We start from the raw sequence: 24,314 nt of genomic DNA, 5'->3' as shown, positions 1-24,314 counted from the left end.
TGGCTGATTCTTATCATATCTCACAGCCTGTACCCAGAGCATGGGAAGGCCAAGCTCATGATACCCTGCTAACCAGGAGCCCACACAACCAGGGAAGCAGTGGCAGGTAGTGCTCTGAGGATCTGGAGGGCTGGGTCAGGGCTGCAGCTCTCCAGCTTCTGTGACTCTGTGCAAATCCCTCAAGCTCCCTGAGTAATCAGGGTCCTCATCTGTGAAATGGAAGAGCTACTCCAAATGGACTCTAAACTTTCTTCCATCTCAATCCTACCATCAATAATTTAACTCAATGTTCAAAATCTTTGTTTTTAAAAAGTCAGGGGGAAGAAATACAGGCTCTTTTCAAAAACAATGTCTACAAAAGTCAATGACAAGGACAGTTGGGAAAAATGGTTTAGCTAGGAAAAGTCAGGAATAAAGCCTGGTTTATGGACTCAACCTCTTGGAAATAAGTAGGAAAAAGCTCTCAGGAAGGAAAAAAGTAAAACAGGAGCCAGAACTCAGAACCATTAAACTGGAAAAAGTTAGACACAGGAGCTGGTGAGTCTCTGCACTCAAAATTGCATTAATTTTTGTTTCTGCCTTGTCCAAGGAAGACATTTTAGGGAAAAGGTCTTTTTTTTTGGCTAATGAGCATAGAAACAAAGTAAACCTTCTTAAGGATGTACAACCAATCAACTGCAGAATGATAAGAATTGCAGGATTTTTAAGTTAGGAAAATTAACGAACTGGAAGAAACGTGACCAGTTTCACTGAAGGAGGCAACACTTAGACCAATACAAAGGGCTGGAAAGGAATCCCAGTCTCCTGCTCTTGGAAGTCAGAGAGGAAAAAAGTTTTAAGGGAGATTCAAGTCGATAGTAAAGGAATACCAAAAAACCAATCAACTGTCTTCAAAGATCTCAAATAGTTAATAAAGCCACATATTTTTAAAACAAATGAGTAGGAAATTCCTGGTTTTAATCTGGAGTTGATTTTAGAGAGACTTCTGTATATTCTAATTACAGAAGATCACTGGGGGAAGATACTGGGGAAGAGAGAAAGATCTCCTGAAATCTGCAAGTCTAAATTGCTCAAAGTATGAAAAGATAGTAACCAGTGAGCAGCTGGAATCAAATGGCAGCATGGCCCATGCATCTTCCCTGGAGAAGGAAGGGACAAGGTCAGTGGCAGGGCCCTGCCACTGTCCTGTGTGGATGGGGAACCAGTTCCACACCCCGTAGGAAACATTTTATCTGATATCACTTATACAGAGACCAGCGCTCTAAAAAGAAAAACGGATAATTTAGTGAGGAAATAACTTAGAAAATAAATCTTGAGTGGCAGTTTTACTCCATAGCATTTGGGTGATGTCTAGTATTGTAATCTGACTCCTGTCATTTGAATTATTTATATCTTGCTTCCCCTAAGCTAATTACAAACTTAAAATCTCACACATTTGTATGTATTCCTCTCGGGCCTAGCAGTGTTCGGCCTACACATTGTAGATCCACACACTGTAGCCCCCTCCCCAATCCCAAATATATATACACATTTACGCATTAAAAAGAAATCGATTGAATGGAAAGTACTTACTTCTATTTCCATATGAACACAGCTTGCTAAACCATCTCTTGCGATACCTTCTATGGTGTCCCTACTTAATCCATACTTGTGATTACCATAATTAAAGGTTAGAATGAATTTCCCCTGCAATGTAAGAAGTACAAAGATTTTCCTATAACAGCTGCCATCATGGAATTTAATATAAATACAATGATTTGATGTCTTACTTTTATACGATTCCATAAAACGTATAAATATTAGCAATTGTATAAGGATGACAATGGGTTGATGAAACTTAATACCAAACTGTGATACAGAAATTCATTCAGAATTCCCAGCTGGCCAAAAAATATTAGGCTTTTGGAAATAACCAGCTGACCAAACGTTAGAGCGGCGTGAAGGCAGTGAAGCTTATGATAAACAGACCATTTTGCTTACTTACCCACTTCCTGCCAAACCTGCACTATAAACCTTCATTACTGAGAAAGCACAACTAATAGTTCACCCTTTGCCTCAGCCATTTCGGCTATGCCAGTACACCAGGTCTCCCCCAAAAGCTTCCATTCTCAAGTGCCTTGCATTCCCAGATAAGCCTGAAGGTCACGAATTACAGCGACATCTGCAAACCTTTGCATCCTGAGATAAGCGATGAAAAACAGACCCATCCTGCTTTTCCTTATAAACATAGCTTTTTATTGAAACTGCCCCAAATGTATTCAGCATCAGTATTGTGTGCCCTCTAGTCATCTGAGGTACAAATACTGCCTTCTCTCTATATTCTGGAAGCCCAGTTCTTCCTGAAACTGTAGTCTCGTGCAAAAAAAAAAAAAAAAAAAGCAAGTAGAAACACATCTCTCAAAATTGTTTGAACTGGACTTCCCTGGTGACGCAGTGGTTAAGAATCCGCCTGCCAGTGCAGGGGACACGGGTTCGAACCCTGGTCTGGGAAGATCCCACATGCCGTGGAGCAACTAAGCCCGTGCACCACAACTACTGAGCCTGTGCTCTAGGGCCCGAGAGCCACAACTACTGAAGCCTGTGCGCCTAGAGCCCGTGCTCCGCAACAAGAGAAGCCACCGCAATGAGAAGCCCGCACACAGCAACGAAGAGTAGACGCCGCTCGCCGCAACTAGAGAAAGCCCGCACGCAGGAATGAAGACCCAACGCAGCCAAAAATAAATAAATAAATGTATTAAAAAAATTGTCTGACTTTTCCTTTGATGATATTATATTTATTAAACAAGATTTAATCTAAACTGATGACAACAGAAGGAATAAAAATGTGGACATCCTTAGCCACAGTGACTCCTCAGATAACATGATTTTGAAATAAATAATGAAGTGAAAACTCCCAAGGCCGAATCCCATCAACTGAATCCCAGCAAAAGGCAGCGCCGTCATTAAAAACAGTAGCAGTCAGGGGTCTTTGATGCTGTCCTGTGCCTCCTGGCCCAGATGTTCTGGAGATTTGCGTGTGTGTATGTTGGGGGGCGGGGGCGCTGCCTGGTGGGGGGTGTTAGAAGGCTAGGAGACATACGGTGTCCCTCAGGAGGGTGGGTCTCTGGGGGACGTGTCTGTTGCGGGTGATGAGGACAACCCCCATCCACCATAATCAGAAGACATTTATGTCATATATTCTATAAGTTAAAGACCCAGAAATAAATATCCTTTTACCTTACTCCCTCAATGTCATACTGTGTTCTTTGGGACAAATACTGTGACTCCTTTCCTTTTACTATCTATATTATATCTATATATATAGACACCTGAGTCTCCCGTCAGGTACGACACACTTTATCTTGTTTACTGTGACTCACTCTGTTTTCATAATGTATATTTGAATCACTTTTCAGATATAACTATGAGTTTGTTTACTTGTGTGTACAAGGGCCTCCCTCTGTGGATCCCAAAAACATTTTCTGGAAGGATGTAAGGTTGGGAGAAATCTTGCACTGTACTTGTGTATATAAAACAGGCCTTGTTCAACTGATTTGTTAAGAATTGAGATGAGTGGTCCCCCAGCTTCTGGAGGGTGATACTCCTTTCACCGCTTCCTGCCTGTGGATTTCTTAATAAATAGCAATAATCATATCTCAGAGACCTCCAGATCTGTGATCTTATTTCCACAAGAGTAGAAGAGTCTCTGCAGGTAAGTGACTATGTATATGGCCTTAAGAAGGGTTTATGCGTCTGTGGGCACATGGGGGGATGATCTTTGTTTTGGGGGGTGTGTGTGGAGTGTATATGGAAGCATGTGCTAGTCTGTGTGTACCTGTCAGAGTGGAGAGATGTGACTGTCCACAGCAGGCATGCCGGGGTGGGGTGTGCCCGGGCTGTCTGTCAAGGGGTACTGTGACTTGGGAGGGGGCAGGCTGGCTAGGGGAGTGTGCATGGAGAGGGGCTCTGTGTACAGAGGCTGAGTGTGTGGGCGTGGTGGGCTCACCTGACAATGTGTCACGAGTTTCTAATCTCTAGGTTTGTCTCTCTTCACGAAACAGCCTCAAGCTCACTTGAAAGAAAAGAAGATCTGAAGCAAAATTCAGGTTAAATATGATGATGCCCTTACAGTGAAGTAATATATGTTAGCAGAAGCAGGAAAAATGAGTACTTCTCAAACACACAAGCACTCCCACAGAGGGAGTAAAGATAGTACAAAAGCACAGTGATTTCTCAGACTAGGAACTGAACCAGACTTACCTGATTACAGATATGATAAGGTATGAAACATCAGAGGAGCACATGGGGCACTGAGAACAGTGGAACTAAATCAAGAAAAAACGCCCCAGACTCTAACAAGAGAAATTAACATCAATTTTGGGAACCAGCTGTCTTTCAACCCAAAGAGTCCTAAGAGAATGCTTCTTACTAATTTCAAGATAACTCCTCAGCTTTCTCTTAACGGCTTTTAGAAATATAAAGTCTCAGAGTACCCTTGGTACATAAAACTGAACTTCTAAAACATAGCCCTAGGAGACAAACTCATAAAGAATTTCCAAGATGTTCTTTTGACAAGATTAAAGGGAAAATGGCCTAGGGATTACAGGGTTTTTTCACTTGGGTTTCTCTGTGAATGCAAGAGAAAATACGCACCATGTGTAAAGCTGGTGTTTCAAAATTAAACTCGTGGCAACTGCAGAGCCTATGCTTAAATGCTCCACAGTTATGAGCACTGAGGTATAAGCCAGGTCCATTATTTGGGGATGGGGCAGAAGAAGGATGGAGGATGGAGAAGGGGAGGGAGGGGAGGAAGGATGTAGCTGTAAGAGTATCACTGGTTGGATGGTAATCTTTCAAAAGCAGAAGCATAGACTAGTCCTTAATCCCGTCCTTCAGGAAGCTTCAGGGGGGAAAAAAGAAAGAGTGGTGTAGGATTCATTTGGTGATAGAAAAAATGATAATATAAACAAAAATAAGGCCCAAGGTGAAGAGAAAATAAAAGGCTTACAGATTCATTGGTAGTGATGAAGATATGAGATGTTCTTTCTGTTTAACTGAAGTCACGGGTGAATAAGGTTGCCCAGAGCTCCAATGAAATGGACTAGGGCAGGGTAGTTATCCTCACCTAGGAAAGACACAGACCTCAAAGAAATGAGGAAACTTCTCCTGTCTACTGTCGAGAGCTTCCACATGCATTAATGACCTCCAGGACTTAGGACTTCTCACACAGGGATGTTATGGTGGAAGGTCAAGTCTGTGTATGTGTCCAGGGAAGACCAACTGGCTGGGACACACCAGTGTGAAATGGTGTTTAGGGTCACAACAATTAGAAAGCACCAGTGATAACAAACAGAGGGAGTGGTCTCTGGACAGAACACGCCAACCCCCAACCCCCCGTAAGTGCTCAATTCACAAGCTTGCGGCATCACATCAAGTCTTTGGGAATTTGTTTATCTTGAGTAAAATCTGATCAATAGAGCAGCAGCTGATAAACACAGATCTCAAGATCTTTTCACGGTGCTCTTTCTTCCATTTTCTTAAAATGTCTATTTATTCAGTGTCATTGGAAATTTACAATATTTTCTCCAAGATCATAAAATAAAGCAGCATGTGAACAATGATGTATCAAGTGGTTTAAGTGGTTTAAGAAAAAAAACAACTCAATAAGAACACATCTCTCAGGAAAAACACAAATATAATATAATTCTCTTTCTTATCACTATTTCCTAATATTTCTACCAGAGAACATATATTTCTTGTGCATTAAATATAAAGAGCAGTCTTACCATGTTTAGCATTTCATCAAAAACTTCTTGGGAGATAAAATGATAATCAACCCGATCCCCTTCTCCAAAGTAAGGCAGTCTTGTGGTGTGACAGGCCCTGAAAACAGAATGTAGATAACCTCGTCTCCTTCTATTAATTTGAAACTCAAAATGGAAAAGGTTTTGGTGTAAAGTATGTTTTTAAAAGTTAAAATTGATCCACAAAACATAAAGTAACATTATTCTGAAAACCCTGAGTTCTGGCAGTGCTAGACTACATTCACTTGCTATACTTCATAGGGATTATAAAAACTTCTGGATTATCGACACCAAATTTTCACTCACTGTTCTTTATCACCTTCTGAATCACCACCTCTGACATCACATCATAATACTTTAAGAAGTATAACAGTATTTATTACCCATATACTTTCCACCCAAGTGCTTTCATGCTCTCTCTGATCTATGGGCTTTTTCTGTAACGCTTCCCTCCCCGTTCCTCTGCCAGGTTAGCCCACTTGTCTTCAGAAGGACTCAATTTAAGGGTCACCCCCAAAAGGCCTTTCCTGACCACCTGTGGATGGGTTCTACACCTCTTCTTTATCCACCCTGAGCCTCAGTGCCTGCCACCAACTCCTCCCAGCCCCTTATTCAGGACCCCATCTCCTTCGCTGCTTGAGGGCAGAGACCAGCTCATTCCTTATTCCTGCCACATTTATCAGTACTATGTACGAACCTCCCATGGGAAGCCATGATTCCAAAGCTGAATGCCATTCTCAGCTCAACCAAAGAGGCCTTTTCTGCCCAGTACCTGAAATAGCATCCCTACCCCAGCCCACCACACCCCCAATTACTCTCCATCACCCAAACTGCCTTCTCTTATCTGTTTTTCCCTATCTTCTCCAGCAGGACATACAAATCATGAGGAGAGGACTTTATCTTGTTGATCTTATCTGCCACTGCATTCCCAATGCCTGGCCCACAGTAGGCATTTACTAAATATTTGTGACATGAATTAATTAATTGAACATGTGAAGTGGATGGCAGCTGTGATGAGCTCCATTTTAAGATGACTATAAAAATGACTTGCCCGAGGCCACAGAGCAGGCCTGTATCGGTCCCAGAACTAGACTATGGGGCTCCCATCTAGACCGGGACTGTTGATTTCAGACCATGCTGACTTCCCAATGTTAAGTTCTGGGAACGCAAACTGATTTTTAGATTATCCTATGGTTTTAAAACAGGAGATGCAAGTAGCCAGACACTTGACATGCTATTTCATTGATTCCTCACAAAAAGACATGAGGTAGGTGCTACTGTTTTTATTTTACAGATGATGAAACTGAGGCACAGCAGTAAAGTAACATGACTAAGTAACAACACAGGATGACACCAAAGTCAAGTCCTTTTAGTATCACACTAAGAGGGTAAACTCACAACCTCAAAATGCTCTCCACTTCAAAGTCAAAGACAGACAAACTTTTCTAATTCATACCGCTGTTCCCCTTCCTTAAAATCAAGAATTAGCTATACTATAAATTTAAAGGTCTTAACATTACATTTAAATTGTATACACAGGAAAGAGCACATTTTAAGAGAAGGCTGTCAAAACACCATGCCGTTTGTTGTGCTGTTTGCATGCACTGGAATTTCTTTATACCCCTTGGCAGGGACCTGAGACCTTCTGTCTACTGGTGTCCTTGACAGTCAGGACAGATAACTTGCTGACTTGGCATCCTGTACCACACACCCTCAGCATAGCCTATACACACTGCACTGAATTTGCATTTTCCAACAAAGGAATTGAGTAGCAGGGATTTTTTCAGAATTTCTAAAAGGAAGACAAAGCAAAGAACCAATCTGAAGCTTCTAGGCAGGTAAATAAAGAGATGGCTTCACTGACATGGAGAAAGCTATGACAGAACCAGCATCCACTATGGAACTTTCTATTAAGAAGGACCTAAGATGACCTGCAGTTTTTTTAATCTGTCATCCAATTTTCACATATAGAAATGTTTGCTGTGTAGTATGCTGCCCAAATATGAATGTCTTAAAAAGGAAATACTTCACAGTGAAAGCAATGTTTCATTAAACTCAGAAAAACATGATGCCAGATTTTAGACGAAGAAATTTGCTTGGGCCACCACCTTCAACATCGTTCCTCTCTCCTGTCTAAATATAATTTCAATTGTAATTTACATTTCCATGAGTTTATTATTTACTAGTTAAATCATGGTAAATTAATTAAATCATGGTTTGTAATGGGAGCCATACTCCCTGTTAGTTTCATTTAACAAACAAAAGAGCTGTGTTAAGCGATTAACCCCAGAATACAACACTGGCACTAAAAGTCTAAGGGTGAGTCAGACATTCTTAAAGGCCAATTCACTGGCCAGCTGTCACTGAGGATCCTAACAAACCAAGTCCATGGAGAGGAGGAGATGATCAGGAGGGAAAGGAATCTGGAAGGCCAAGCCAAATAATGAAATATTACTAAATCCAGGAAAATGTAAGAGGAAGAAGAAACAATGCCTAAGAAGAGCTACCAGGCAGCTGAGGAAGTAGAAATTTTTTTAGTGTGATTCAGAAGCATGAAGATTTAGAAACTCAACTCTGGACCAGATTGCTTCAAGAAATAACTTGTTACTGCACATATTTAGGCAGAGGCTTGGCTGTGAGCACATCCAAATTCAAGCACATTTATAGCATGCCATATTGTTAGTAAGGGAACTCTTTCACTGGGTGTCCACAAAAGCCCAGGTATTCCTAGGGCATTTGGTAGGCAAATTAAATTGGTCCCAATGCCCAATGCAAATATATGTCAATAAACTGCTGGACACAATTTAAGAGATCACGAACAGAGAAGATTCCAGCACATACTGTGTCTGAGTATCAAATTCCAGGAAGCCACTACTCTGTCCACTTTCCTGTAACTGCATACCACTTTTTAATTCATGCCATTATCACCTGTCCCTATATCCTAACCAGTCTCCTCATCTCCAGCCTTCCCTCCCCAAGCCCCCTCCCAAACTGCCCACAGGGGACACTTTCTAAAATGCAGCTGTGATCATGACACTCCCCTGCTTAGAGACCCCTTATGATCAGAACCCTGTCTATTTTTCTGGTCTTCTGCCATCTTCCTCCATACTTCAAGCTTAGCCACACTACAGTGTACTTTCAGTTAATCAAATGTGCCAGGCTTCCCTGGTGGCGCAGTTGTTAAGAATCCCCCTGCCAATGCAGGGGACACAGGTTTGAGCCCTGGTCCGGGAAGATCCCACATGCCGCGGAGCAACTAAGCCCGTGTGTCACAACTACTGAGACTGTGTGCCACAACTACTGAAGCCGGCGTGCCTAGAGCCCATGCTCTGCAACAAGAGAAGCCACCTCAATGAGAAGCCCATGCACTGCAACAAAAGAGTAGCCCCTGCTTGCCGCAACTAGAGAAAGCCTGTGCGCAGCAACAAAAACCCAACGCAGCCAAAAAACTCAAATTTGCCTGTTGTTCTTTCTGCCTGGATCTCAGGCACCTGTCCCTCGCTGCCTCAAATCTCACATCCCACTTATCTTTTATTTCTCCTGTCACAGAGGCTCTTTACTTCCCTCATCATAGTGCCCATCAAACTGTCTTCTTAGCATTTACTTATCTAATCTCACAGTAGAGTGTAAGCTGCCAGGAGGGCAAGACCCATGTCTGCTTGTTTTACAGTTTTATCACTGGTACAATGCACATGGATGGTGCTCAAGAAACACTGCCTGAAGGAATAAATAAACCATTCTACTAGTCTGTCACACCTGTATAAAGAGACATTAGATTAGATGGCACTTGGGGAGCTATAGCTCATAACATCTCATTTAGCTAAATAGCTGCAGGCTTTTACTTTACCGTATTGTAGTGCTAAAAATAAAATATAGTTAGTAGTCAACATCATGAAAAAGGTTACACAAATGGAGACTGCTATAAAACAGAGATCTAAGGAAGAAGTATACAGTTTTGCTTTCATGACTATTCAGATCACTTTCAAGGCCTTAAATCTGGAAGATGAAGAGGCATGCTGGTATTGCTTTCTGTTTCTCTCATTACTCAGCACTTTTCTAGGAAGCCACTGATTTGTATGGTACTATTAAGACTGGAAATAAATGGAGAGACTCCGAAGGCAGGAAATGCCTACCTCTAGGCCACTTGTAACTAATACAAGTAAACAAAGAACATCCAACCTATTTCTAGAACCAAGAACAAATAGGAAAATCAGATTCTTGGACAAGAGCACAATCTCTCAGCCACTCCAATATTTGTTATACCACCGAGCCATGTTTTTAATATTTATACGTCAGGATATGCAACTTAGCATGTGAAAATTTCATAGAATGTCTTGGTCTTGGGAGAATGAAATTTAAAAAGGAAGACAAAATGCTGGGAGAAAATGAGATAAATAGGAGGGAAAGAAAAGATTCAAGCAAATTTGCAGAGAAATGAGACTGTATTCAGGCCTTTTTTTCCATTTAATTAAAAATCAACAAAATATATGTTGGATAAAGAATAAAATAAAAGAAAATTTAAACAACAGCAATCACCAGTCCCTCCCATCAGGAAACTTGCACAGGCCTCTTAGATAGCCTCATCCACCAGAGGGCAGACAGCAGAAGCAAGAAGAACTACAATCCTGCAGCCTGTGGAACAAAAACCACATTCATACAAAGATAAACAAGATGAAAAGGCAGAGGACTAGGTACCAGATGAAGGAAAAAGATAAAACCACAGAAAAACAACTAAAGGAAGTGGAGACAGGCAACCTTCCACAAAAAGAATTCAGAATGATAGTGAAGATGATCCAGGACCTCAGAAAAAGAATGGAGGCAAAGTCCGAGAAGATGTAAGAAATGGTGAACAAAGACCTAGAAGAATTAAAGAACAAACAAACAGAGATGAACAATACAATAACTGAAATGAAAAATAACACTAGAAGGAATCAATAGCAGAATAAATGAGGCAGAACAACAGATAAGTGACCTGGAAAACAGAATGGTGGAATTCACTGCTGTGGAACAGAATAAAGAAAAAAGAATGAAAAGAAATGAAGACAGCCTAAGAGACCTCTGGGACAATATTAAATGCAACAATATTCGCATTACAGGGGTCCCAGAAGGAGAAGAGAGAGAGAAAGGACCAGAGAAAATATTTGAAGAGATTATACATGAAAACTTCCCTAACATGGGAAAGGAAATAGCCACACAAGTCCAGGAGGCACAGGGAGTGAGTGCCATACAGGATAAACTCAAGGAGAAACATGCAAAGACACATGGTAATCAAACTGGCAAAATTTAAAGACAAAGAAAAATTATTGAAAGCAGCAAGGGAAAAATGACAAATAACATACTAGGGAACTCCCATAAGGTTAACAGCTGATTCTCAGCAGAAACCCTACAAGCCAGAAGGGAGTGGCATGATATACTTAAAGTGATGAAAGAGAAGAACCTACAACCAAGATTACTCTACCCCACAAGGATCTCATTCATATTTGATGGAGAAATCAAAAGCTTTACAGACAAGCAAAAGCTAAGAGAATTCAGCACCACCAAACCAGCTCTACAACAAATGCTAAAGGAACTTCTCTAAGTGGGAAACACAAGAGAAGAAAAGGACCTACAAAAACAAACCCAAAACAATTAAGAAAATGGTCAAAGGAACATACATATCGATAATTACCTTAAACGTGAATGGATTAAATGCTCCAACCAAAAGACACAGGCTTGCTGAATGGATACAAAAACAAGACCCATATATATGCTGTCTACAAGAGACCTACTTCAGGCATAGAGACACATACACACTGAAAGTGAGGGGATGGAAAAAGATATTCCATGCAAATGGAAAGCGAAAGAAAGCTGGAGCAGCAATACTCATATCAGTTAAAATAGACTTTAAGATAAAGAATGTTACAAGAGACAAGGAAGGACACTACATAATGATCAAGGGATCAATCCAAGAAGAAGATATAACAATTATAAATATATATGCACCCAACACAGGAGCACCTCAACACATAAGGCAACTGCTAACAGCTATAAAAGAGGAACTCGACAGTGACACAGTAATAGTGGGGGACTTTAACACCTCATTTACACCAATGGACAGATCATCCAAACAGAAAATTAATAAGGAAACACAAGCTTTAAATGACACAGTAGACCAGATAGATTTGATTGATATTTATAGGACATTCCATCCAAAAACAGATTACACCTTCTTCTCAAGTGTGCAGGTAACATTCTCCAGGATAGATCACATCTTGGGTCACAAATCAAGCCTCAATAAATTTAAGAAAATTGAAATCATATCAAGCATCTTTTCTGACCACAATGCTATGAGATCAGAAATGAATTACAGGGAAAAAAACGTAAAGAACACAAACATATGGAGGTTAAACAATACGTTACTAAATACCCAAGCGATCGCTGAAGAAATCAAAGAGGAAATCAAAAAATACCTAGAGACAAATGACAATGAAAACATGATGATCCAAAACCTATGGGATGCAGGAAAAGCAGTTCTAAGAAGGGAATTTATAACAATACAATCCTACTTCAGGAAACAAGAAAATTTGCAAATAAACAACTTAATCGTACACCTAAAGGAACTAGAGAAAGACAAACAAACAAAACCCAAAGTTAGCAGGAGGAAAGAAATCATAAAGATCAGAGCAGAAATAAATGCAATAGAAACAAAGAAAACAAGAGCAAAGATCAATAAAACTAAAAGCTTGTTCTTTGAGAAGAGAAACAAAATTGATAAACCTTTAGCCAGACTCATAAAGAAAAAGAGGGAGAGGACTCAAATCAATAAAATTAGAAATGAAAAAGGAGAAGTTACAACAGACATCAGAGAAATACAAAGCATCCTAAGAGACTACTACAAGCAACTCTATGCCAATAAAATGGACAACCTGGAAGAAATGGACAAATTCTTAGAAAGGTATAATCTCCCAAGACTGAGCCAGGAAGAAAGAGAAAATATGAAGAGATCAATCACAAGTAATGAAATTGAAACTGTGATTAACAATCTTCCAACAAACAAAAGTCCAGGACCTGATGGCTTCACAGGTGAATTCTATCAAACATTTACAGAAGAGCTAACACCCATCCTTCTCAAACTCTTCCAAAAAATTGTGGAGGAAGGAACACTCCCAAACTCATTCTATGAGGCCACCATCACCGTGATACCAAAACCAAAGATACTACAAAGAAAGAAAATTACAGACCAATATCACTGATGAATAAAGATGCAAAAATCCTCAACAAAATACTAGCAAACAGAATCCAACAACACATTAAAAGGATCATACACCATGATCAAGTGGGATTTATCCCAGGGATGCAAGGACTCTTCAATATATGAAAATCAATCAATGTGATACACCATTTTAACAAATTGAAGGATAAAAACCATATGATCATCTTGATAGATGCAGAAAAAGCTTTTGACAAAATTCAACACCCATTTATGATAAAAACTCTCAAGAAAGTGGGCATAGAGGGAACCTACCTCAACATAATAAAGGCCATATATGACAAACCCACAGCAAACATCATTCTCAACGGTGAAAAACTGAAAGCATTTCCTCTAAGATCAGGAACAAGACAAGGATGTCCACTCTCACCACTCTTAATCAACATGGCTTTGGAAGTCCTAGCCATGGCAATCAGAGAAGAAAAAGAAATAAAAGGAATACAAATTGGAAAAGAAGAAGTAAAACTGTCACTGTTTGCAGATGACATGATACTACACAGAAAATCCTAAAGATGCCACCAGAAAACTACTAGAGCTAATCAATGAATTTGGTAAAGTTGCAGGATACAAAATTAATGCACAGAAATCTCTTGCATTCCTGTACACCAATGATGAAAAACCTGAAAGAGAAATTAAGGAAACACTCCCATTTACCACTGCAACAAAAAGAATAAAATACCTAGGAATAAACCTACCTAGGGAGACAAAAGATCTGTATGCAGAAAACTGTAAGACACTGATGAAAGAAATTAAAGATGATACAAACACATGGAGAGATACACCATGTTCTTGGATTGGAAGAATCAACATTGTGAAAATGACTCTACTGCCCAAAGCAATCTACACATTCAATGCAACCCTTATCAAATTACCAATGGCATTTTTTACAGAATTAGAACAAAAAATCTTAAAATTTGTGGCTATCTATTGAGTCTAGGAATGTATAAATAAATGTGCATCACTAAAACTCAAATTCATTTTTCTCCCACTGAAAATATTTTATTTTTATTTTCCCCCTCAATTATCTGGATAATCCTCATCATTTCATTTTGTTGCAAATGTGCTGTCTTTAAGACCTGCTGATTAAAACAGATGTTATTGGGGATGGTAAAGGAACTGATAACTGATCAGAAGTGCTTACTTTCCTTTGCAAAGGTCTTCATCGATTCCCCTTCTTCCACTAAATGGGGGGCAGGGGCATATGTGTGAGGATGGGTGGGAGATTGCAGTTTGCTTCTTCATCCTTGACTCCCCTCTCAGACCTTTCCCTTCAGTCCTGGTCTTTACTATTCTCATCAACGTGGCTCAGATGGAAGATATCAGCCCCCTGCCACAAAAAGGGAGGCACCAAAGAGCATCTTTTGCACTTGCCAAGTTCATCCCATGCCTGACAATTTGGAGAAGTTCATCTTTTCTAGGCTAGCCAGGTAAATAAATGATGTCTGAGGTTGAAAAAGACTGCTTAAACAGCTGTAGGTTTGGGCTTGAAAGCTGTTCTTTTTCTAAAATTTTCTTCTTAATTAGAAGATGTAAGGAAAGGAAAGGAAGCAGAGCAGTTGGTAAAGGACTGCAGGAGTACACCAAATACGTCATATACCTTACAACACCCTCAGCAGAAAAGAATTATGTTTTAATTCCTGCATCTCAAACTAAAAAAACCCACCAAACCTTAATTAATGGTCCATTTAGCTAATTCCATAATAATCACAACTAAATCATATACCAAAAACAGCCCATTGTCATTGGATTTGATTCTCCCTAGCTTATAAGGGTAGCAAATAGAGTTAGGGTCTAATAAAAGTGACATAATTATTGAGACTTTGGTTTAACTATTTTCACTAAAGACTAACCATTTGTAATTACTCTTCTCAAGACTCTATAACAGCAGCACATTAGAAATGAGGGGCTATGTATTCTAACTCCCATTCCTCTATTCTCTAGCATAATCGGTTATCAAACTATTCAGAGTTTCAGATTCTCCTAGGAAGTTTTATTCTTTTTTTAATTCGGGATTTCAGAGACTCAGCCCCAGTGAATCTTGGTTCCCAGGCCAGAGGTCGGGCCTGAGCTCCTGTGGTGGGAGCTCTGAGTCCCAACCACTGGACTAGCAGAGAACCTCAGACCCCAGGGAATATTAATTGGACTGAGGCCTCCCAGAGGTCCTAATTTCAGCACTAAGACCTGGCTCTAACCAACTGCCTGCAAACTCCAGTGCTGGACACCTCAGACCAAACAACCAGCAAGACAGGAATACAGCCCCACCCATAAAAAAAAAAAAAGAACAATGAAACGACAAAAAAATATGTTACAGAGGAAGCAGCAAGGTAAAAACCTTCAAGACCAAAATATATGAAGATGAAATAGGCAAACTACCTGAAAAAGAATTCAGAGTAATCATAGTAAAGATGATCCAAAATCTCGGAAACAGAATAGAGAAAATACAAGAAACATCTAACAAGGATCTAACAGAACCAAAGAGCAAACAAACAGTGATGAACAACACAATACCTGAAATCAAAATACTCTAGAAGGAATCAATAGCAGAATAACTGAGGCAGAAGAAAGGATAAGTGAGCTGGAAGATAAAATGGTCGAAATAACCGCCAGGGAGCAGAACGAAGAAAAAAGAATGAAAAGAATTGAGGACAGTCTCAGAGACCTCTGGGACAACATTAAACACACCAACATTCAAATTATAGGGGTCCCAGAAGAAAAAGAGAACAAGAAAGGGCCTGAGAAAATACGTGAAGAGATCATAGTCAAAAACTTCCCTAACATGGGAATGGAAATAGTCAATCAAGTCCAGGAAGTACAGAGAGTCCCACACAGGACAAACCCAAAGAGAAACACGCCGAGACACACACCAATCAAACCATCAAAAATTAAATACAAAGAAAATATATCGCCAAAGCAGTCTTGAGGGAAAAAAACGGAGCTGGAGGAATCAGACTCCCTGACTTCAGACTCTATTACAAAGCTACAGTAATCAAGACAATATGGTTATGGAACAAAAACAGAAATATAGATAAATTGAACAAGATAGAAAGCCCAGAGATAAACCCACACACCTATGGTCAACTAATCTTTGACAAAGGAGGCAAGGATATACAATGGAGAAAAGACAGTCTCTTCAATAAGTGGTGCTGGGATAACTGGACAGCTACATGTAAAAGAATGAAATTAGAATACTCCCTAACACCACATAAAAAAATAAACTCAAAATGGATTAGAGACCTAAATGTAAGACCGGACACTATAAAACTCTTAGAGGAAAACATAGGAAGAACACTCTTTGACATAAATCACAGCAAGATCTTTTTTGATCCACCTCCTAGAGTAATGGAAATAAAATCAAAAATAAACAAATGGGACCTAATGAAACTTCAAAGCTTTTGCACAGCAAAGGAAACCATAAACAAGACGAAAAGACAACCCTCAGAATGGGAGAAAATATTTGCAAACGAATCAACGGACAAAGGATTAATCTCCAAAATATATAAACAGCTCATGCAGCTCAATATTAAAGAAACAAACAACCCATTCCAAAACCGGGCAGAAGGCCTAAATAGACATTTCTCCAAAGAAGACATACAGATGGCCAAGAAGCACATGAAAAGCTACTCAACATCACTAATTCTTAGAGAAATGCAAATCAAAACTACAATGAGGTGTCACCTCACACCAGTTAGAATGGACATCATCAGAAAATCTACAAACAACAAATGCTGGAGAGGGTGTGGAGAAAAAGGAACCCTCTTGCACTGTTGATGGGAATGTAAATTGATACAGCCACTATGGAGAACAGTATTCAGGTTCCTTAAAGAACTAAAAATAGAATTACCATATGACCCAGCAATCCCACTACTGGGCATTTACCCTGAGAAAACCATAATTCAAAAAAAGTCATGTACCAAAATGTTCATTGCAGCACTATTTACAATTGCCAGGTCATGGAAGCAAGGCAAATGACCATCGACAGATGAATGGATAAAGAAGATGTGGTACATATATACAATGGAACATTACTCAGCCATAAAAAGGAACGAAATTGGGTCATTTGTAGAGATGTGGATGGATCTAGAGACTGTCATACAGAGTGAAGTATATCAGAAAGAGGAAAACAAATATCGTATATTAATGCATATATGTGGAACCTAGAAAAATGGTACAGATGAACCGGTTTGCAGGACAGAAATTGAGACACAGATGTAGAGAAGAAATGTATAGACACTAAGGGGGGAAAGCAGCAGGGGGGTGGGGTGGTGGTGGTGTGATGAATTGGGAGATTGGGATTTTCATGTATACACTGATGTGTATAAAATGGATGACTAATAAGAACCTGCTGTATAAAAAAATTAAATAAAATTAAATTCGAAAAATAAATAAAATAAACAAGAGCAATGACTTGCTCCTGAGGATGTGCTTTGGTTTTATCATTTGTTTTAATTAGAAAGTTGCTGCATATAATAGTAGTACTATCTGACTTTCTCAATGCTTGAAATTACTAGCTCCCTAATACCTTTTCTTATCCAGTGATATGCTCTCTGATCCTTGCTTTGGTGAATGATGTGCTATTGAACAAGCCCTGACCTCTGGCCCCATGAGGGTGCCCGTGCATGGTTAGGCAAGGCTTCTGAGCCTGTGAGGGAGGTGGATGCATGAGTGTGGGGTATTTATGGGTGTCTTTCCTCTTGCTACTAATCCCATCAGAGGATAAAAACAGCAGTGGCAACAGTAACAGTATAGGAGCAGGAAGCTAATTTTAGGATTATGTTCTGTCATCTTGTGCCTCCACACAAACTGCATATGATGCTAACTAAGGTCTGAGTCCCCTACCAGATTACAAGTTTCATTAAGGCAAGGGTCTCACCGATCTTGTTCCCACTGTATCTTCAGGACCTATCACATGGGAAGAACTCAATAAATATTTATTGAAAGAATGGATGAACAAATGAATGAATCCCTTCATCTCTCCATGTATCCATCAGTGGAGGTTGGGAAAAACCACCTATGCTTCTTACCACAGTTATTTCCCACTAAATTTTGCATATAATACCATTAATTCATTCATCCATCCATTCACTCAATCACTTAGTCTTTCATTTAGCAAATATTTCTCATGCATTTATTAAGTTCCTGGCCTTCTGCTGAACAATGAGAACTCAGTGGTGAGCAAAGCTGACATTGGTCCCCACCCTCATTGGGCCTACAGTCGAGCAGGGGAAACAGGCATTAAATACACCATCCCAAGCACGACGGACAGACATTCTAACAGGGGAAAAGCAGGATTTAATGAAAATGAACATTGAGGGGGCCTATCCAGGTGAGAATGTTGAGGCCGACTGGATCAGAATCTTGATGATGAGTTAATAAACACCTCTAAGAACACATCTGGCCCAGCGTGCCTCAGAGTGCATATCACAAACAAATATGAAGGACAGGCTATGAACCATTTGCAACAGAATTGGTGTCAGAGATGTGAAAGGACTTCTAACCAGGGAAAGCTTTGGTTTATGTAAGTCTTTATGTAACCAAAGTCTTCAGCAAAGCTTTGGTTTGCTGAAAGGTTCCAGGTTTACACATTAGCACGATAGTCAGGATACACCTTTTAGCCCTAATTTGATTGTCCATTCATTGTGCTCCACTTATCTTTTGAAAGAGGTTCAGTACCGCTGTATAAGCATAATGACACTCTGTACTTTTTAATTCTGATATTAAGTTTTAATTTATTTTGGTTGCTTCAGGGTATTTAGAATATATTAATGAGTAAATTATTCTACAGTATTTGTATTCTAGATTTGTTCAAATGAGGAATGTAATTTTAGATCTCTAGATAACTAGACCTGTTTAAAATAGTATTTACATTGTTTGAACTTGTGTAGCTTAAGGGAAGGAACCTGTATGCAACAGCATTAGAAAATAATTTGCATTTCTTTTTCTTGCTGTCCTATATATCTTTGCAGTCACATTCTCAGCTCACTGGCAAACATCAGTAATCTAACAGTAATGTCTTTGCCATACATAAAAAAATAAAAGAGGAAACCAGTTTAAAAGGTCACAGCAATAACTAAATCTGAGACCCAGGCATCTTTAAGAAGTCTGTAAATCCAGCTGCTCAACATCACTAATTATTAGAGAAATGCAAATCAAAACTACAATGAGGTATCACCTCACACCAGTTAGAATGGGCATCATCAGAAAATCTACAAACAACAAATGCTGGAGAGGGTGTGGAGAAAAGGGAACCCTCTTGCACTGTTGGTGGGAATGTAAATTGATACAGCCACTATGGAGAACAGTATTCAGGTTCCTTAAAGAACTAAAAATAGAATTACCATATGACCCAGCAATCCCACTACTGGGCATTTACCCTGAGAAAACCATAATTCAAAAAAAGTCATGTACCAAAATGTTCATTGCAGCACTATTTACAATTGCCAGGTCATGGAAGCAAGGCAAATGACCATCGACAGATGAATGGATAAAGAAGATGTGGTACATATATACAATGGAACATTACTCAGCCATAAAAAGGAACGAAATTGGGTCATTTGTAGAGATGTGGATGGATCTAGAGACTGTCATACAGAGTGAAGTATATCAGAAAGAGGAAAACAAATATCGTATATTAATGCATATATGTGGAACCTAGAAAAATGGTACAGATGAACCGGTTTGCAGGACAGAAATTGAGACACAGATGTAGAGAAGAAATGTATAGACACTAAGGGGGGAAAGCAGCAGGGGGGTGGGGTGGTGGTGGTGTGATGAATTGGGAGATTGGGATTTTCATGTATACACTGATGTGTATAAAATGGATGACTAATAAGAACCTGCTGTATAAAAAAATTAAATAAAATTAAATTCGAAAAATAAATAAAATAAACAAGAGCAATGACTTGCTCCTGAGGATGTGCTTTGGTTTTATCATTTGTTTTAATTAGAAAGTTGCTGCATATAATAGTAGTACTATCTGACTTTCTCAATGCTTGAAATTACTAGCTCCCTAATACCTTTTCTTATCCAGTGATATGCTCTCTGATCCTTGCTTTGGTGAATGATGTGCTATTGAACAAGCCCTGACCTCTGGCCCCATGAGGGTGCCCGTGCATGGTTAGGCAAGGCTTCTGAGCCTGTGAGGGAGGTGGATGCATGAGTGTGGGGTATTTATGGGTGTCTTTCCTCTTGCTACTAATCCCATCAGAGGATAAAAACAGCAGTGGCAACAGTAACAGTATAGGAGCAGGAAGCTAATTTTAGGATTATGTTCTGTCATCTTGTGCCTCCACACAAACTGCATATGATGCTAACTAAGGTCTGAGTCCCCTACCAGATTACAAGTTTCATTAAGGCAAGGGTCTCACCGATCTTGTTCCCACTGTATCTTCAGGACCTATCACATGGGAAGAACTCAATAAATATTTATTGAAAGAATGGATGAACAAATGAATGAATCCCTTCATCTCTCCATGTATCCATCAGTGGAGGTTGGGAAAAACCACCTATGCTTCTTACCACAGTTATTTCCCACTAAATTTTGCATATAATACCATTAATTCATTCATCCATCCATTCACTCAATCACTTAGTCTTTCATTTAGCAAATATTTCTCATGCATTTATTAAGTTCCTGGCCTTCTGCTGAACAATGAGAACTCAGTGGTGAGCAAAGCTGACATTGGTCCCCACCCTCATTGGGCCTACAGTCGAGCAGGGGAAACAGGCATTAAATACACCATCCCAAGCACGACGGACAGACATTCTAACAGGGGAAAAGCAGGATTTAATGAAAATGAACATTGAGGGGGCCTATCCAGGTGAGAATGTTGAGGCCGACTGGATCAGAATCTTGATGATGAGTTAATAAACACCTCTAAGAACACATCTGGCCCAGCGTGCCTCAGAGTGCATATCACAAACAAATATGAAGGACAGGCTATGAACCATTTGCAACAGAATTGGTGTCAGAGATGTGAAAGGACTTCTAACCAGGGAAAGCTTTGGTTTATGTAAGTCTTTATGTAACCAAAGTCTTCAGCAAAGCTTTGGTTTGCTGAAAGGTTCCAGGTTTACACATTAGCACGATAGTCAGGATACACCTTTTAGCCCTAATTTGATTGTCCATTCATTGTGCTCCACTTATCTTTTGAAAGAGGTTCAGTACCGCTGTATAAGCATAATGACACTCTGTACTTTTTAATTCTGATATTAAGTTTTAATTTATTTTGGTTGCTTCAGGGTATTTAGAATATATTAATGAGTAAATTATTCTACAGTATTTGTATTCTAGATTTGTTCAAATGAGGAATGTAATTTTAGATCTCTAGATAACTAGACCTGTTTAAAATAGTATTTACATTGTTTGAACTTGTGTAGCTTAAGGGAAGGAACCTGTATGCAACAGCATTAGAAAATAATTTGCATTTCTTTTTCTTGCTGTCCTATATATCTTTGCAGTCACATTCTCAGCTCACTGGCAAACATCAGTAATCTAACAGTAATGTCTTTGCCATACATAAAAAAATAAAAGAGGAAACCAGTTTAAAAGGTCACAGCAATAACTAAATCTGAGACCCAGGCATCTTTAAGAAGTCTGTAAATCCAGCTGAAGATTTTCTAGGATGGTTCTAGGCTTTTGGATATATTCTGCTATTTTAACTGAGTCATTCGGGAACCGCACAGCAAAATATCTGCTCCAGAAAACTGAAAGTGTATTGAATGCTAACCTGAGGGAAAGGAAAAGGAAATCTTTTGCTGCCATTTCTCTTTCCTTCCTTCTAAAATATCCCTCAAAAGAGAAAGACCCGCGTGGAAATAAAGCAGCTGACGTGCTGGCAGCGTGAGCCCCAACAGAGATTAGGAGAGGCTGTCACCGGTGCACAGACCCACCCACCATCCATCACAACATTGTGATTCATGTTGTCACACCACATGGCAACAGGAGGAGCCCGTGTTCCAACACCATGATGCTTTATTACAACCACGTGTACTTCCAAACCTTGGGGCGTGATTTCGACTGTCACCGAATTAAGTAAAACATTTGGAGGATTAAAGTAAAAAAAAAAAATACAGTGAATATCAAAGTGTAATAACTGGCAAAGAAGCTCATAAGCCTTCTATGTACATTTTAATAGCCAACATTAACAATACTCGACATTTTACAGCCTTACCAGCCAATAAAGAAACTTACCCATATCTGAAGTAAGTGCTGAACTGTCTGCAGAGGCGGTGAGCGAGTTCTCGTTTACCACATGCTTGAGGACCAGCTAATACCAACATGGGATAAGGGGCATCCAGACTAGGGAGGGTGCTGCAACAGGGCAGAGCAGACATGCATATTAATGCATCCAGTGTGTAAAGTGTCCATGTCGCAATCACAATTAATCCAGTAATCCAGCATTTGCTATATGTAGACACTCTATGGAAGGATGGTCCTACTTTCCAGAAGCAAGTCGACTGCAAAATAGCAAAAAAATTTACCTTAAGATTTTTTAAAGGAAAAATATGGTAAGAGATATTAATTCTTGGTTGATAAAGTATTCCCCTCAAGAACTTCAAAATGAAAGAAATAAGACTGCCCTCTGAGAGGTAAACTTTAACATCTGTATCTATCGAATTAGAACACAGATGTGAAACTAACACAACACTGTAAAGCAATTATACTCCAATAAAAAAAAAAAGAATACTCATGTGCAAAGAAAACAGTAACCACTGAAATTTACCTGAGCAGTTACTATATGCCAGGTGCTATTCTAGGCATCTTACATGCATTACCTGATTTAATTATCACAGGAAGCTGTAATAACACTTAACACATAAAGAAACTGAAGTACAGAGAGGTTAATTAACTTGCTCAAAGTAACAACTAATAAGTAAGAGCTGATACATGAATCTCGGTATGGCTTCTGGTCTAAAAGACCAAAGGACTAATTTATATAAAATCTCTTGCAACATGCAGAGCTGAAGTGTTTGGGTTCCACTCAAGACACAAATTCTAGAAATATGGAATAAAATATAATATTTTGAAAAAAATCATGGTTGAGGTATAGATTCTGTGAAGAATGGGGGCAGTGCAGCATAATTTTTCAATCTCTCTGAATACTCACAGGAAAACAGAAAAACTTGAGAACAAAAGCCCATGGAAAATGTGGATAACAAACCAGATGAAAAGCCACAAACCCGCAAGACTTTTATGGCCCTGGAAGCTGGGCAAGAGGAAGAAGGAGGAAGCAATGGGCAGCGTCTGAGAACAAGGGAACCCCAAAACAATGGGTATCCAGCAGAGAGCAGGCAGGTTGAAACTGCAATGTCCAAAAGCCTATACGTGAATGCTCATAAAAGCTGTATTTGTAGTAGCCAAAAACTGCAATCAGCCCAGATGTCCTTTGATGGTTGGTTAAACTAATTGTGGTGCATTCATACCAAGGAATACTACTCAGCAATACAAAGGAATGAACCATTGATATATTCAACAGAGGCTAAGTTGAAAAAAAAAAAATGTCAACCCCAAAAGGTTATAAATATACTCTATGATTCCATTTATATAGCCTTCTTGAAATGACAGCATTACAGAGAAGGGGAACAGATTATTGGTTGCCAAACGTTAGGGAAGATAAGCAGGAGGGAGGTGGCTGTAGCTATAAAAGGGAAGCAAAGGGATCCATGTGATAAAACTCCTGTATCTTGACTGAAGTCATGCTCATATGAATCTACACATGTGATAAAATCGCATAGAACTAAATGTACACAGGAGTACATGCAAAACTGGTGACACTTGATAAGGTTGGTGGCTTGTATCAATGTCAGCTTCCTGGTTTTGATATTCTACTTTAGCTAAGCAAGATATTACCACTGGAGGAAACTGGGTGAAAGATATCTAGAATTTCTCTATATTATTTCTTACAACTGCATGTGAATCTAAAATTACCTCGAAAAAAATTTTTTAAGTAATTAAAGGAAAAAATTTTGAGAGAAAGTGACAAATATTGAGGATAGGCAAAGGAGACCTTATTCCTGAGGAAAAAACCAAAGCTAAGGAACAAATATTAAAGACTGTCATTCAAGAAAACCTTTCTGAAATTAAAAAAATAAAATAACACTATACAACATACCTGAGAATATTAGCCTAGAACAACTGGGCTATAAATGTTGTAACAATAATACCAAGACATAGTCTAGTAAAATTATTGGGCTTAAAAAAAGCTGGGGGGGGGGCTTCCCTGGTGGCGCAGTGGTTGAGAGTCCGCCTGCCGATGCAGGGGACACGGGTTCGTGCCCCCGTC

At 39.4% G+C, this 24,314-nt stretch overlaps 1 protein-coding gene across 1 annotated transcript in view; it reads right to left on the bottom strand.

Moving 5' to 3' along the window:
• LRGUK (leucine rich repeats and guanylate kinase domain containing) overlaps positions 1–24,314 on the bottom strand; it is a 122,705-nt gene that overhangs the window by 42,618 nt on the left and 55,773 nt on the right. Inside the window, exons 11-13 of the mRNA XM_007466568.1 lie at positions 22,223–22,342; positions 5,766–5,862; positions 1,573–1,686 (exon numbers count right to left, since the gene is read on the bottom strand). Coding sequence (XP_007466630.1) covers positions 1,573–1,686; positions 5,766–5,862; positions 22,223–22,342 — 331 coding nt within the window. The remainder of the gene's footprint in view (positions 1–1,572; positions 1,687–5,765; positions 5,863–22,222; positions 22,343–24,314) is intronic.

This window comes from Lipotes vexillifer, unplaced genomic scaffold (assembly GCF_000442215.2).
Source record: "Lipotes vexillifer unplaced genomic scaffold, Lipotes_vexillifer_v1.1 scaffold71, whole genome shotgun sequence".
Lineage (NCBI taxonomy): Eukaryota > Metazoa > Chordata > Mammalia > Artiodactyla > Lipotidae > Lipotes > Lipotes vexillifer.
The sequence above is the reverse complement of the archived record's forward strand: the minus strand, read 5'-3'. Positions and strand labels throughout refer to the sequence as shown.